This window comes from Macaca mulatta, chromosome 15 (assembly GCF_049350105.2).
Source record: "Macaca mulatta isolate MMU2019108-1 chromosome 15, T2T-MMU8v2.0, whole genome shotgun sequence".
Classification (NCBI taxonomy): Eukaryota; Metazoa; Chordata; class Mammalia; order Primates; family Cercopithecidae; genus Macaca; species Macaca mulatta.
This window is the reverse complement of record NC_133420.1, coordinates 6,661,773-6,679,026: the sequence shown is the minus strand read 5'-3', so window position 1 is coordinate 6,679,026 and position 17,254 is coordinate 6,661,773. Positions and strand designations below refer to the sequence as shown.

At 45.9% G+C, this 17,254-nt stretch overlaps 1 protein-coding gene across 10 annotated transcripts in view; it reads right to left on the bottom strand.

Moving 5' to 3' along the window:
• Positions 1–17,254, bottom strand: part of CAMSAP1 (calmodulin regulated spectrin associated protein 1) — a 99,561-nt gene that overhangs the window by 46,124 nt on the left and 36,183 nt on the right. For 5 of the 10 annotated variants that reach the window (XM_077967095.1, XM_077967098.1, XM_028834606.2 and 2 more), the window contains 2 exons: positions 11,211–11,291; positions 7,238–7,379 (listed from right to left, as the gene is read on the bottom strand). In XM_077967095.1, coding sequence (XP_077823221.1) covers positions 7,238–7,379; positions 11,211–11,291 — 223 coding nt within the window. Of the gene's footprint in view, positions 1–7,237; positions 7,380–8,552; positions 9,991–10,087; positions 10,121–11,210; positions 11,292–17,254 lie in introns of those variants that run through there. The other 5 variants (XM_028834605.2, XM_077967094.1, XM_077967093.1 and 2 more) reach the window with 3 other exon arrangements.

Below are 17,254 nucleotides of genomic sequence, written 5' to 3'. Positions count from 1 at the left end.
AGAGACGGGTTTCACCATGTTGGCCAGGCTGGTCTCGAACTCCTGACCTCTGGTGATCCGCCCACCTTGGCCTCCCAAAGTGCTGGGATTATAGGCGTGAGTGACTGCGCCTGGCCTTAGCTCCCACTTCTTAAGTGAGAACATGCAGTACTTGGTTTTCTGTTCCTCTGTTAGTTTGCTAAGGATAATGGCTTCCAGCTCCATCCACATTCCTGCAAAAAACATGATCACAATCTTTTCTATCGCTGCATGGCAAAATTTTAAATTTTTATTTTACTTTAAGAAGCTGGCTGGGCTCATGCCTGTAATCCCAGCACTTTGGGAGGCCAAGGCTCCCGGGAAGACCACCTGAAGTCAGGAGTTCGAGACCAGCCTGGCCAACATGGTGAAATCCCATCTCTACTAAAAATATTTAAAAATTGGCCGGGTGTGATGGTGCGCGACTGTAGTCCCAGCTACTTCGGAGGCTGAGACACAAGAACTGCTTGAATCTGGGTGGTGACAGAGGTTGCAGTGAGCAGAGATCGGGCCACTGCACTCCAGCCTGGACAACCAAACAAGATTTCATCTCAATTTAAAAAAAAAAAAAAAAAAAAAGCCAAACCATTTGTTTTGAAAAGCTTAAGAGAAATAGGTCTCTGCCTATATTAGTCCATTTTCACACTGCTAATAAAGACATACCTGAGACTGGGCAATTTACAAAAGAAAGAGGTTTACTGGACTTACAATTCCACATGGCTGGGGAGGCCTCACCATCATGGCAGAAGATGAAAGGTACATGTCACCATGTCACATGGCGGCGGCAAGAGAGAGAATGAGAGCCAAGCGAAATGGGTTTCCCCTTATTAAACCATCAGATCTCATGAGATTTATTCACTACCACGAGAACAGCAGGGGGGTAACCGCCCCTGTGATTCAATTATCTCCCACCAGCTCCCTCCCACAGCGCATGGGAATTATGTGAGTACAATTCAAGAAGAGATTTGGGCGGGGACACAGAGCCAAACCTTATCACTGCCCGTTCCACTCCTTCTGCCTGTGGCCTTGGTAACAGAACATGCAGGCCCATCCCCTACCCTATCACTAAGAGGCTACAGCCCACTGTCACAGCAGACAACCACCACAGTGTGGGTGGTCCTCTGTGTGCCTCCCCAGCCGCCACACAGCCAAGGATGTGTGATTAAACCCAGACTGAGTCTCTGTACACCATAACTATGTAACCATCTTCCACAGCTGGGCTACACAGTATCTCTACTTACACTCCTTGGACAACTCTTCATTTTTCCTGGATTTAATACTTGGCTCAGTTATTCACCTATGTTACTGCCTCTGGGCCAGACAGGCCAACTGCCTTCTACTGATCTGTGCCTCTGTCCCACGTTCCTGGCCCATCCATGGGAAGGCTGGCACTGTGGATTTCGGCCCGAGCCTCCCTCCACCTCCTCTTCGGGATGGTGTGCGTGGGCACGCTCCCCGGCACTGGGAAGGCACCACCCAGTCATCTTCCTTCCAGGACTGTGGCTGAGGAATCTGGTGTCATTGGGGCTGCCTGCCTTGTGTGTAACCCGCTTGGTCTCTCCACAGTTATTTGGGATCTCCTCTTTCCCAGGGGTTCTGGAGTTCATCGTGGTATGCTTTGCCATGGCCCTTCTTCAGGAATCCTGCTGGCCACCCAGTGGGTCCTTCCTACTTGCCACTCATGTCCTTGGGACATTTTTCTGCATTTTATGTTGACTGAGTTCTTTTCTCCTACTTTCTCCTCTCTTTCTTCGTACACTGATCCTTATTTTTCTATCTTTTTTCCCTTATTTCCCATCTCTTTGCTTTTCTGGTTCTACTTTCTGGGAGATTTCTTCAACTCTGTCCTCTAGCACTTCAGTGGCTCTCCCATCTTAGCACCAAAGATTTCCTTCCCAAGAACTGGTTTTCGGGGGCTCTTCAGACTTTGCCAGAGAATTCTAAACAAGCTGTAGCACTCCAACAGCTGTTCTGAGTCTGATGATTCTGTACATACTTACGTGCCACTACCTTGCAGACATCGTTTCCAGAGTCCTGCTGTTGGTTCTGAGGTCCAAACCCTCTCATCTCTAACATTTTCTGCTGCTCACTTGCACCATCTCTGTTGATTTGGGTTCTCATTCAGGTCAGTGGTTTTCCTCAAATGTCAGGAATCTTTGGCTGCCGCTCTTAGTAAGGAGTGAGTCACTGTGGGTCTTTTTCCTGAGGCCGATTTCTGCAGAGAAGAATCCTTCCCCGTGCTGCATGTGGGGCAGGTCTGCATCATGGAGTCAAGCAAGAGAAATGGTGGCTTCTGGGGCAGGGTGCACTGGGAGGAGAACCAGTCTCATCTTCAAGTATGAAGAATTTTACACAAAAGCCCTGATTTCAGTGTCACCTCATCCCTGCCTGCACCTGGGGTCTGAGGCTAGAGTTTATCTGGCTCAGTTCTCCTCAAGAGTGTCCCGCATCTACTAAGGGTGTGTGAGGAGAACGGCACGAGAAGCAAAGTGAACCGGAGCTCTCACTGCTGGAGACCAACTTTCAAAGACTCCACCCCAGGTACTGCTGTCCACCAGCATCCTTGGTGCTCCATTCTGCTGTCCAGGGTCCTACAGGATGAGCCTCTTTGCTTCCCCAGCTTGACACCCACCCCTCCTCCGCTTTGCTTTTTTTTTTTTTTTTTTTAATTACTTCTCCATTAGTGGACTTGTTCAGAGTCCAGATATATCCTAGTTTCATCCAAAATGGAATCTGCAATTCAGTTCCTTATTCTCCTTGTTTGGGAGTGACTTCTGACTAACAGAAATGGACAGAAAACTGCCCTTCATTTCTCCTTCAACTTTTTTTGGGTTTACTTCTATGTTCTTTTTCTGATAACACACACCTACTCAACACCAACTGGCCCCAAACACTACTTCAGATGACTGGGATACATCAGTGAGCAAACCAGGTAAAACTCTGCCCCTGCTGAGCTCACGCTAGCAAGTACCACTACGTTTTCCCCTACGGTCCATGAAATATTTAAATGTCTTCTCTGGCTTCCAGGCACTCAATCTTTTAAGATTTTAGAATAACTGTGCATTTGTCAGGGTTCTCCAGACAGACAGAACCAATAGGACATACGAGAGAAGTTTGCTCACAAGATCACAAAGACAGAGCAATCCCACGACAGGCCAACTGCAAGCTAGGGACTCAGGGGTGGCAGCATGCCTGGGTCCAAGTCTGGAAGCCTCAGAGCCAGCGAAGCTGATGTGCAGCCCCCAGGCCAAGGCCAAAGGCCTAAAATCCCCCAGAAGGCCATGGTGCAAGTCCCAGAGTCTAAAAGCCAAAACACCTGGAGTGTGATGTCCAAGGACAGGAAGAGAGAAGGTGCCCCACTCAGGAAGGGAGAGAGAGCAGAGAGGGAGAGTCCCCCTCCTCCACCCACACTGAGGGCAGGTCTTCCTTTCTCAAGCCACTGACTCACACCCATCACCCCTGGAAAAACCCTCAGACACACACCCAGAAACAATGCTTCACCAGTCACCTAGGCATCTCTCAATCCAGTCAAATTCACACCTGAAATGAACCATCACTAATTCACAGGCAGGAAAAGAGGCTGCATCTTCTAGCTGGTGAGTTCTCACTTGACCTTACTGTGGAGAATGTACTGGTTCTTTGGGATCTGCTGCAGTCTCACCTGTGGCCTTAATCGACTGCACGTTTTATAAAGGCTCCAGTGCTTGTCTTTAATGTCTCTAAGTGAGCAGATTCCACAGTGGCTGGTGCACTGGATAAAGCCTGAAGTCCTCTATGGCCTTACTAAATTGTCTGCTTTATCAATCAGTTTCTGCTACAAAAGTCAGCAATGTGGCTCTGTCCATTTCTACTTGTAACTCTGTCATTTTTGTTTGTTTGTTTGCTTTTTTGAGACAGAGTCTCACTCTGTCGCCCAGGCTGGAGTGCAGTGGCGCAATCTTGGCTCACTGCAAGCTCCGCCTCCCGGGTTCCCGCCATTCTCCTGCCTCAGCCTGCGGAGTAGCTGGGACTACAGGCGCCGCCACCTCACCTGGCTAGTTTTCTGTGTTTTTAGTAGAAACAGGGTTTCCCTGTGTTAGCCAGGATGGTCTCGATCTCCCAACCTCGTGACCCACCCACCTCGGCCTCCCAAAGTGCTGGGATTACAGGCGTGAGCCACCGCACCTGGCCATGACTTTGCCATTATTTAAAATCCATTTTGATGTTCTGCTCTTACATATAATGAGTTTCAATACAGTCACACCTTCCCGTAAACCGTTCACATGATTATAATTGGTAATGAGCCTGTATCCTTAGCAATTCGCTCTGTCTTAAGATCCCCAACAGACATACAGGGCAGGCCGCACACAATGAAGGAAAAGTCAAATTTATAAACTAGAAGGTAGACTTCAGAAAGCATCCAGGACCAGATGTGGTGGCTCACATGGAATCCCGGCACTTTGGGAGGCCAAGGCAAGCAGATCGCTTGAACCCAGGAGTTCAAGACCAGCCCGGGCAACATGGCAAAACCCTATCTCCACACACACACAAAAAAAATACAAAAGTTAGCCAGGCATGGTTGTATGTGCCTGTAGTCCTGGCTACTCAGGAGGCTGAGGTGGGATAATCACCTGAGCCTGAGAAGTCAAGGCTGCAGTGAACCATGATCACACCACTCTACTCCACCCTGGGTGATAGAGTGAGTGAGACCTTGTCTCCAAAATAAATAAATAAATAAAATAAAAGGCATCCAGAACTCAGCAGGGAGAATATAAGAGATGAACACATAAAAGAAGGTCCCATGGCCAGGCGTGGTGGCTCACGCCTGTAATCCCAGCACTTTGGGAGGCCAAGGCAGGTGGATCACCTGAGGTCAGGAGTTCAAGACCGGTCTGGCCAACATGGTGAAACCCCATCTCTACTAAAAATAAAAAAATTAAGGCTGGGCGCGGTGGCTCAAGCCTGTAATCCCAGCACTTTGGGAGGCCAAGACGGGCGGATCACGAGGTCAGGAGATCGAGACCATCCTGGCTAACACGGTGAAACCCCGTCTCTACTAAAAATTACAAAAAAAACTAGCCAGGCGAGGTGGCGGGTGCCTGTAGTCCCAGCTACTCAGGAGGCTGAGGCAGGAGAATGGCGTGAACCCGGGAGGCGGAGCTTGCAGTGAGCCGAGATCTGGCCACTACACTCCAGCCTGGGTGACAGAGCGAGACTCCGTCTCAAAAAAAAAAAAAAAAAAAGCTGGCTGTGGTGGCAGACACCCGTAATCCTAGCTACTCAGGAGGCTGAGGTGGAAGAATCGCTTGAACCTGGGAAATAGAGGTTGCAGTGAGTCGAGATCACGCAGTTACATTCCAGCCTGGGTGACACAGCAAGACTCCGGCTCAAAAAGAAAAAAAAAAAAAAAAAAAAGTGCCAAGATAAGACCTGGGGGATGAAGAAAATCGCAACACAGCTCAAGACTCCATCCCCCATCCCCAGTCTTCTTTAATTTGTCTAGTTCTCCTTTTATGTCCATCATTTTAAACATCCTGTTATCTTTCACCCATGTCCTGGTGCCAAATTAGCTGCAGTACCTGCTTTCCCTGCATGGTTTCTGATTTCTCAGAGTTCGTCTTCCAGCAGGGGCTCTTCTCAGTGGGCAGCCAGCATCCCCCGGCTAATGGAAATGTCCCTGTATAGCCAAGCTGTGCTTTATCCCTGCCAGGGTCCATGAGCTTCACTAGTCCTAGACTACTTGTTGCACTAACGTTCAACTGGCATTCCCACGCCATATGGGTGACACACATCTCAACCATCCTCTGATCCACTGTGTACCCAAGAGCTGCATTTCCTCCTTAAAGAGCTTCTCCTCCACATCCCCAGAGCCAAGGGCATCTGTCAGACCTCCTTGGTTCACTCCTGGGCAGTAGGTGGAGTTTTCCAGTTCTCTTCCCAAGAGGTCCCAGTCACAGCTCCTGACAGCACACAGGCCCAGGGCCAAACGAACATGGAAACTCAGGCCCAGGGGCCCCAGGGCACCTACCTGCCCTCCACTGAGGAGTTTTCACTCAATGACAGATCATCTCCTGGTACCTGAGGCTCTCTCCTTTTTTTTTTTTTTTTTTTTTTTGAGACAGAGTCTTGCTCTGTCACCCAGGCTGGAATGCAGTGGTGCAATCTCGGCTCACCACAGTGTCTGCCTCCCGGGTTCAGACAATTCTCCTGTCTCAGCCTCCCGAGTAGCTGGGACTACAGGCACGTGCCACCACACCCGGCTAATTTTTAGTAGAGACGGGGTTTTGCCCCGTTGGTCAGGCTGGTCTCTAACTCCTGACCTCAGGTGATCCACCTGCCTTGGCCTCCCAAAGTGCTGGGATTACAGGTATGAGCCACCGTGCCCAGCCTCTTCCTTTAAGTGCAGCTATATATTTGTGAAACTATTTTGTCTAAAAAACTGTATTTTCTAGCACTTTTACGCTCAGCAGGAATAAGATCAATGTCAGCTCAATGCACCCAGCGCCTGAAGTCCGACACAAATGCTTCCATATTAGTTCGGGGGGCACCTCTTGACCTGGTATCTGCCTACTTCAGAATGAAGGGTGCTTAGCAAAACCTAAATCAGAATTCATGCTCCCCCTGGCCCCTGTCCAGACACCCACTGTCGTGCTGGTGATAGTCATTCACTGTCTCTCTCCTCGTTGTTAGGTTGTAAACACCTGGAGGGAGATATGCTGTCATCGGAATGTCCCCAACACCAAGCGTGTGGCGGTTGTTCATAAATGGTTCATAAACAGACTCAATTTTGCATTAATTTTCCCATCCTCAAACTAAGTTCTAGATGATTTAAATCAGTTGAGGAAGGATTTACAAAAGCTACCCATTCTGAGACATAGGTAAAGTCACAAATACTTTCACACATCACTCAAATACTTTCAAGTACGATTTCTCTCTCCCTCTCCACCACCCCCCGCCCCTGCCCCGGGCTAAGGTGATCATCTCTCCTTAGCCTCCCAAGTAGCTGGGACCACAGGCGTGCACCACCACACCCGGCTAATTTCAAAGTGCAGTTTTGTCATCAGATAAAATGCAGGTTAAGCATGAGCACATCATCCCCCAATTTTTTCATCTATAGGCTAACATCCCCATTTATATTAAGGATTCCATTTTCTTTTTTTTTTTTATATGTGGATTAATGTACACTATAATTTTCTTTTAACCCTTTCGGGTCTGTTTCAGGGAAGCGTTCTCCACTCACCATCCAGTTTCATCTGCTCTGGGCAATAATAGTGAATCACAGCTAAGAGAGCAGCACCATCACTGCCGTCTCTCATCAAATCCTCCAACAACGGGAAGTAGGGTGACTGCCTAGCAGAAAGGTGCTCTCGTCGATAGCGGACCTGCAGTTGATAAAAGGAAAACGGTCTCTGCATGTGACGTCTCTTCACTACCATATATGTTACAGGCACACTGTTAGATCGAGAATTAACATAACGCCTAACAGACAACATAGAGAACAATTGCAATCATCTAGAAAAAGTTAGAAACGTCTGGATTACGTACTTTGCCTGGAACATATATGTCAAGATCCAAGGAGCTGGGCTTCATGGCTACACTGGGTAACAGCAACTACTTGCCAGCAATACCAGAGCCAGTCTACTCTAAACTGACCTGGCAGCAGAGGCTGCCACTAGTGCAGGCACACACGGGAAAGGAGACAGAACACACACCTACACTACCAAAAGCTGACGTACTAGACACTAACGAGAAACAAGTTAAATGGTGAACATCCTGACGCTAGGAAGACCCAAGTTACTGTTACTTTTCTAAGTAATATCACTAGCCTCAGTCATTAAGAAAAACACAAAACAGCATTAATATTTAGCTTGAGAAATTTCAGAAGCCAGGTTAGACAAAATTTCTCGTAACATCACCACCACCACTCTATTAACGGCAATGAAGCATCAGGAGACGAAATCCATGCAAGGTGCTCCAGAAGACAAGTGTCTGCTCAAGGATTCTGTGTTTCTGCATTCAGAGGAAGCCCCATGTGTGGCCTTCTGCGCTCCATTGAACCCTCAGAGCCGCCCCGTATCTGCATGTCAGCGTATGAGAGTACAGACACAGGCGACTGAGGGCAGGACACTCAGCCCCAGCCCCGCTGCCAAACAGCCTGCAGTACACTCGTGTTTTCTGCATTAACAGCCACAACACAGCTTCAAAATATGGCATTTGTTGCCAACCACATTTTCTCCACAGGAGGAAAATACACGATGCAAACTAGAGGAAAAAACCAGCAATCTACAATAAAAACGACTGAATTCTGAGAGTCATGCAGCTGAATCAACTTGAGGAGAAATTGTCTAAAATCAATAATTTCAAGTTGTTATGTCAGTAAGTACATCATACAGAATAATCAATACTGATGTTTAGCAAAAAACATGTGTAACACATTCTCAAATTTAGCAATAAGGCTTATTTTATGTCAGTAAAATCCGTTTCAGCACACACTTTAACTTGTTTCTCGGAGCCCACGGCACACTCTACAAAACGTGACCCGCCTCATACTGTACCACGCGTGCAAACTCCACGGGTTCCAGCATGCAGTGCACCACAGCATGCGCCAGGCCAGGCTTCCACACAGACAGCAGACACGTGAGGGGTGGCCATAGGCATGCGGGAAAGCACATGGTTTCTTGATTAAAGATGGATGGGGTGGGCTTAAGGTCAGGTGAAACACTCCTGAACTACGAGAGTCCAGGAACTTGTATAGCTGCCTTGCAAATCAGGTGGTTTGAACCTCTAGGCTGTACAGTGTTGAGGTTAGACCTCTAAATCTGTCCGTCTTTCCCAGGCCTTTCCACGCTTCTCCTCACTGACCTACTTACCGAACACTGGGGTCAGAAAGTTAGGGTTACGAACTATCTAATAAAAAAGCATTAAGGGACCTACTGCTCTTGGTAACACGTTTCTGTTTTTATAAAACTCCCAAGTGAAACCTCACTTCCTGTAGGACAGATGAAGTCTGTGAGCCCTTGACTAAATCACATAAGTGCTTTGATATTTAGCTCTTCAGTCTTCAGGATTCAAAAAGTTAAAAGATCTATACTGATTTAAAATGCTTTCTTCTTCCGTCTTATTAACATATTTCAAGAGAAGCAAAACGATCTGTGAGCTCCGCAGCAGAATCTACCGCTGCTCAAAGGAGCCCTGTCTCCCAGCTTACTCCCACTGAGGACGGACTTCAAAGGAAAATAGGGGCCCAATAATGACACTGAAGGATGCAGGCAGTTAATGGAGTACGCATAAAGCCCTCTGGAAGATCTGCATCCAAAATTCCCGAGACAGGCACCACTGGCACCAAGTACTCTCCCCAGGGGCCTGGGTAACAAACTGGCTCTGCTTCCAGAATGGGCCACCAGGTGGAGCATAACTAGGGTTGGAAAACCAAATGCTATTTTCACCTTTCTTTTTACGTGAAAATTCACACTTAACTACAGAAAGCCTGTGGCCAGGCTGACCTAAACTCAGACCCTTTCCTGACAATAAGGAAATGTCCCTTCGCCACTCCATGCAGACCAAGGCAGCAGGAACAGAGGAGAACAGAGGAATCTGACACGCTGGTGAGAGCCCCTCTCTGCAGCCCTCCAGCCCTGGTCTACCAGGTGCATCACCTGCATACCTGGACCACCCAGCTGATGGCTCCTAATAGATGTCATGTTAAATACCACAGTCAGGCAAGGTAACATCAGAAATAACAAAATATAAAGAGTAACTTGGGCAACTAGACCACTTCTCATTCTCTCTGTATCTATCACAAAAGAGAACGCCTTCTCATTACGTGCATGTTGATCACTTAAAGAAGTAACTAGGAAACTGGGTGAAATGTAACTTAGAGTTCCAAAGTGCCATATTACAAGGCCTATTCGGCTCAGAATCAGGCCAATTCTTGTACTATATAAATAACTCCAAGGTGGGACATTTAAACAACAACAAAAAAAAAAAAAAAAAAAAAAACACTTTTGGGTGCGAGCAATTTTTAATGGAAGCAAGTGATCGCGACAGGATGGCTCTGTAGATGGCAGCTGGAGGCTCGGGGTTCACTTACAGGCACTAACTTCCAATACCACTTGGAGGGAGACTGCTCAGGAAGCGAGAGAAGGAAGGCAGGAGAGGAGCATCAGCAGAGCAGGTCCACGTGTGGACGAGGTAACACACACTTCCCCACGGCGTTTACACGGCAGAGGCGGGAGGGCCTCTGGTAAGCAAAGTCTTCCCAGTGTGCGTGGCCATAGGCATGTTGTATTAGCAGATGATTAAAGTGGAAGATCACGAGTCACCTCCACAACACTATTCTTTGCAGTAGCAAAGAATACTTCGGAAACTTGGTATGGGCTGGGTACCAAAAGGCAAGAAGTCAGCTCTGACGCGGGAAGGGCCTAGTGCTTAGTCTGTACCCATGTGTTAAACATGACCATCTGAGGAACAGGGAGGAAGCTCGATGCTTAAGATCCAGACGAGGGAGGCACACCAGGCAGCCTGACACACCCGCCCACCCAGCTAACAAATGCATGGCCAGGGGCCGGTGCCCCTGGACGGGGAAAAAGGAACAGGGGAAGGCGGCACACTGCCCTCCAAAGCCGAGAACTTATAGATGGTCGGGCTGCATCTTGTGTGCACTGAACTGAGTGAATTTAGTCACATGTGCTTGCAAAAGAGAAAATAATGTCAGAGGAAGAAAAAGGCTAATGGCTGGAAGGTGCAGCCCAGCCATCACGCCACTTCAGGAGGCATGTAGGGTTCATCCAGCAGAGTGATGGCACAGGCACACAGGTATGCCACCAGCTACGCTGCACCTCACGGGCCATTCAAGGACTTTCCGGGGGCATCTTTAGCAATGGGCAATTTTCCCCTTGTTTGTTGACTTGTGGAAGCTAGCGCCCAGGTGGGCCCTACGTCCCTCACTCAAGGTTCCCAATTCCCCCAAATACCCTCACCCACCATAAAGTTCAATACAAAACACCCCTTCCCAGGGAGAGACGGGACAGGCTGCCGTGGTCACATCTCACTGAGGTGTGGAGAATCAGCCCACCAGGTGAATCCAAGAGACTAGCTGCTTCTTTGGTGAGTAAAAATAGAGAATAAGCAAATGATGGGAACTAACAGAATTCTTTAAGATTGGGAGCAACATTAACTTAGCGCATTCCAGAGAAACTAAATTCACCCTTTACCTTTTGATGAGCTGGACTCTCCAATAACTGCTGTTTTAATTTCACTTCTTTCTCTGTTATCTCTCTCATTTTAAGATTTACCTAAAGTAGAAGAGAAATGCATTAAAGAGGTTAATTGCTGTCCCGCACCACTGTATCTCCACAATTATCCCCCAGAAACCCCCACTTCACCTGATTTACCTCTGACTCCTAGACATGGGCATTGTTTAGGCCAATTACACAGACACAGAAGTACATGGATTCCCTGTGATCCACAACAAGGTCCACCTGTTACCACCAGGAAACCACCTGCCCCGACCCCCACTCCGACGCCAGCTCAGTGCTCCCCCTTCACTGTGGGGCGGAGTCACTGCATCTTGGCAGTGGTCACCCACCAAACAACTGCTGTCAAACAGCTCAGCTTCTCCAACACGAACAGCAAGTGCCACTTACAAAACAGTCTGGTGGAGACATCTCACTGAAGAGCCTCACTTGTGACAGGATGACCAGGTCACACATCCCAGACCATGCAAAAATCATACCAAATCAAATCTAATTATAAAAGTTTAACTATAAGCCCCTTACAAATTACTTCAACTTCTTAGAAATTTAAGTATTCTCTCCTATAATTCCTAACTCAGTATCAAAATTGCAATTATGAAGTATGGAAAACACACTCAGCAGTGCTTAAAGGGAGGAGGTAAAAGCCATGATCAGACGAAAAGGCACGGAGCTGAATGCTTCGTCATCAAACAACACAGACAAGGGAGTCCACCATGCACATCAAATCAGGAGAACGAAAAGTGTCTTTAAAACTAAAAAAAAAGACCAAAAAATCAATATAGATAATGTAAAATTCAATCAACGAGAAAGTAGAAGAAAGGATATTTAAATCCACAACGAAGTTTTGTATGCATGATTGAAAGAGTCCTTCGCAAAGGACGAGTGTGGCTGCTCACACGTATAATCTCTGCTACTCGGAAGGCTGAGGCACGAGGATCATTTGGGCCCAAAAACTGGAGGCCAGCCTGGGCAACACAGCAAGACCCTGTCTCTCTTTTTTTTTTTTTTTTTTTTAAAAAAAAAGGCCTTTGGAAAATCTAATCAAGAAAATGAATGAAAATACCAATACATAACATGAAACAAATAGTCACATTTTTGGAGGAAAGTCAAAGCCACTAAAAAAGCACCACGTAAAAACACACCCTTCTTAAAGTGCAAATTAATTTGAAATTTTTAATGAAACTAACATTTTAAAGGAAAATATAATTATACATTACCAAAAAATCAAGAAGACTAAACATAGTAAATCAAACATTTGCTTGTAACTCTGATCCCTGTAAAAACAACACAGAAAAGAAAATCTAAAAGCTGAAAATCCACAGGACAAAGAAGGAAAGAGGGGAACCCTATAAGCAAGGGAAAGCTACACAGAGCAGAGTCAGTGCAGTCCCAGTGCTGGGGAACAGATGCCAGGCAGGGGCCGTGCAAACACCCCCAAGATGCCTCCCATCCTCAGACCAGAGACAAGGCTGCAGACAAGACAACGGTTGAGAGTCAGTGTCTAAAACAGTTGGAGCAAGAACTGTCAGCCCAGTCCCACCTCATCTCACAAAGCAACCCCAGCAGCACCACAGAATGGAGCCACATTTTCACCTGAAAGAAAATTCAGACAACCTAAAATTTTATATCCAGCCATATCTTTGGAAAATGAAAGCAAAATAATGTCTTTTTCAGAAAAGAAAAAGCTGAGAGAATTCAGTAGAACTGCCTGTTAAAAAAAAAAAAAAAAAAAAAGCTAAAAGAAGTTTTTTGGGCTGAAGGAAACGATACAGATGGAAAACAGTTTTATTAAATCTCTACCTTATCGTACAACTTATTTTGTATTCCGTGACCACATGGTCAGCAGGCACCAAGCACCTCTCCTGTGGACCAAATGACAACAGTGACCTTGGGACATGCATCTGTGCACCTGACTTGAGTTACAAGCTGAGCCACTAGCAAATCAGTTATTCATATTTGCAAATGTGTTAAGACATCAACAAAAAACCAAAGAAGTGTTTTTTTCTTTAAATGAATGTCTGTCACTAAAGGAAAACTACTTGTTTCCAGTAATAAAATATGAATTTCAGAAAAAAAAAAATTAAATTTTGGAAAACTTATTTCTGCCACCAAAAGCTAGATAACTTCCTAATATATAAAGGCTTTTCTGATGAGATTGACGAATTTTTTTTTTTTTTTTTTTTTTTGAGACGGTGTCTCGCTCTGTTGCCCAGGCTGGAGTGCAGTGGCACGATCTCGGCTCACTGCAAGCTCCTCCTCCCGGGTTCACACATGGCAGGGTTCTCCTGTCTTAGCCTCCCGAGTAGCTGGGACTACAGGCGCCCGCAACCATGCCCTGCTAATTTTTTGCATTTTTAGTAGAGACGGGGTTTCACCGTGTTAGCCAGGATGTTCTTGATCTCTTGACCTCGTGAGCCACCTGCCTTGGCCTCCCAAAGTGCTGGGATTACAGGCATGAGCCACCACGCCCGGCCGAGACTGGTGATATTAAAGAATATAAGTTTTGATACTGTAACATGAAGTGTGACAACATTTGGAACATCTACATAACTCAGTGAAACAATTTTCCAAATGACCAAAGCATGAAGGTGCAAAACCCTGGGTGGGTAAAAAGTCCAGGAAGAATGCAGGAACCAGAAATGGTTACTATAGCAATAATAGGGTATAAAAAACTCACTGATCTAGTACCCAGAATCTACAAAAGAGCAATGCAATAATAAAAAGGCAATCCAATTTTTAAATAGGCAAAGGGTATGAATTCCTCCAAAGAAGATATACAGCCAGGCACGGTGGCCCACACCTGTAATCCCAGCACTTGGGGAGGCCAAAGCAGGTGGATCTCTCAAGCTCAGGAGTTCGAGACCAGCCTGGGCAACATGACAAAACCCTGTCTCTACAAAAAATACAAAAATTAGGCGTGGCGGCCCACACCTGTAATCCTAGTTACTTGAGAGGCTGAGGCAGGAGAACTGCTTGAACCCAGGGGGCAGAAGTTGCAGCGAGCCGAGATCGCATCACTGCACTCCAGCCTGGGCGAAAGAGTGAGACTCTGTCTCAAAAAAAAAAAAGCCAGAAAATAACAAATGTTAGCAAGGATGGGGAAAACTAGAACCTTCAGATGCAGCTAGTGGGAATGTAAAATGGCACAGCTGCTGTGGAAGACAGTCTGGAAGTTCCTCAAAAAGCTAAACACAGAATGAATACATGACCCAGCAATTCCACCCCATGTACATACCCAAGAGAAATGAAAACATGTATTCACATAGGAAACTTGTACATGAAAGCAGCATTATTCACAACAGCCAAAACGCAGAAACACCACAAATGCCCATCAATTGATAAATGAATAAACAAAATAAGGTGTAAGCACACAGTGGAATATTATTCAGGCATGAAAAGGAGTGAAACACTGACACCCGCTACAACACGGATGAACCCTGGAAACATGCTCCGTGAAAGATGCCAGGCATGGATGATCACATACTATATGATACCATTCATGAAAACTGTCCATCCAGACTGAGCAAACCCATGGATACGGAGTAGACTGGTGGTTGCCAGGGGCTGAGGAGGGAATGAGGTCTGGCTGCTAATAGGTACAGAGAGTTTTTCGGGAGTGATAAAAATGCTCTGGAATTAGCCAGTGATTCTGACTATATAGCTGATACGGTTTGGCTCTGTGTCCCCACCCGAATCTTACCTCAAACTGTAATCCCCATAATTCCCACATGTGGAGGGAGGGACGAGGTGGGAGGTGACTGGATCATGGGGAGGTTTTCCCCATGCTGTTCTTGTGATAGTGAGTGAGCTCTCATAAGATCCAATGGTTTTATAAGGCAGTCTTCCCCACTCTTGCTTGCTCTCTCACACCTGCCACCATGTAAGATGTGCCTCTTTCCCTTCCGCCATGATTGTAAGTTTCCTGAGGCCTCCCCAGCCATGTGGAACTGAGTCAATTAAACCTCTTTTCTTTATAAATTACCCAGTCTTGGACAGTTCTTTAGGCAGTGTGAAAACAGATTAATACAACATCCTTATGAATATATTAAAAACCACTGACTAGGCCAGGCACAATGGCTCACACCTGTAATCCCAGCACTTTGGGAGCCCGAGGCAGGCGGATCACTTGAGGCCAGGATATCAAGACAAGTCTGGCCAACATGGCAAAAACCTTGCCTCTACAAAAAATAAAAAAATTACCCAGGCACAGTACCACACACCTGTAATCTCAGTTACTCGGGAGCCTAAGGCAGGAGAATCCCTTGAACCCAGGAGGCAGAGGTGACAATGAGCCACGATCACACCACGGCACTCCAGCCTGGGTGACAGAGCCAGAGTCTCTCTCTCTCTTCTCTCTCTCTCTCAAAAAAACAAAACAAAACAAAAATCCACTGACTAGTACACTTTAACAATAGTGAAGTTTATGGCATGTGAATTATCTCTCAAATTTTTAAAAACATTAATTGATGATTGTTTCAAATTCCACATAATAATCTTTGAGAAACTATTGTTTGTCAAGTTTTGGTGTAACAGCAAAAACAGATTTGCATACTTCTCAGAAAAGACTGAAAATACTATCCCCTCTTCCAATTATATATCTACATGAAGCCAGATTTTGTTCATGAACTTCAATAAAAACAACATATTGTAACAGATTAAATGCAAAAGCAGATAGGAGAATCAGCTATCTTCTCGCAAGCCAGATAGTAAGACACTTGCAAAACTGTAAAATACTGCCATCTTCTTTATTTATTTCCTTAATTTATTTTGAGATGGGGGTCTCACCCTGTCACCCCGGCTGAAGTGCAGTGGCACGATCATGGCTCATTGCAGCCTCAATCTCCCTGGCTCAAGCAATCCTCCTGCTTCGGTCTCCCAAGTAGCTGGGACTACAGGTACACACCACCATGCCTGGTTAATTTTAATAATTTTTGTAGATGGGGTCTCACGATATTGTCAGGGATGGTCTTGAACTCCTGGGCTCAAGAAATCCTCCCACCTCAGCCTACCAAAGTGCTGAGATTCCAGATGTGAGCCACACACAGCCCCTTCTAATTTGTTTTGAAAAATAGTTATTTTTCACTAAAACATTATTAGTATTAATATGAAATCAACTTATTGTTATTTTTAAATAAGTATTTTTAAACTTTCTGATTTTTAACTTCTAGTATGGCAAACATTGATAGATTAAAATTGTCTTTACAACTTCAGCAAGATGCATTAGCTCACACCTGTAATCCCAGAACTCTGGGAGACCAAGGCAGGAAGCTCGCTGAAGGTCAGGTGTTTGAGAACAGCCTGGGCAACACAGCAAGGCCCCATCTCTATCAAAAAAAAAAAAAAAATGTAAGTTATCTGAGGTCCACAGCAATTTAAGAGTATAAAGAGGTCCTGGCGAGGCGCGGTAGCTCACGCCTGTAATCCCAGCACTTTAGGAGACCAAGGTGGGCAGATCGCCTGAGGTCGGAATTCGAGACCAGCCTGACCAACATGGACAAACTCCATCTCTACTAAAAATACAAAACTAGCTGGGCATAGTGGCAGGCGCCTGTAATCCCAGCTACTCCGGAGGCTGGCAGGAGAACTGCCTGAACCCAGAAGGGGGAGGTTGCAGTGAACCGAGATCACGCCATTGCACTCCAACCTGGGTAACAAGAGCGAAACTCTATCTCAAAAAAAAAAAAGAAATAAAAAGAAAAATAAAAAAGAAAAGGTCCTGAGACCAAAATGTGTGAAACTCTTGATGTATGCAAAGGAATTAAGAACAACAAGAATGAAAATTATATGGATAAATATTAATGACTTTTGTTCTCAATTTTTAAATACTTTAAAAGACAAAAGAAAGCCATAACAGCACAGCTGGGGTTGCAGCAAAATGAATGACAACAGTGACACAAAGGTCAGCAAGGAAAAGACCCATCTTCTATTTGTGCAGTGGCATCACTTTGACTTGCAGGCAGCCTGCGATGGTCTAAAGATGCAGACAGGAACCCTAAAGCAAC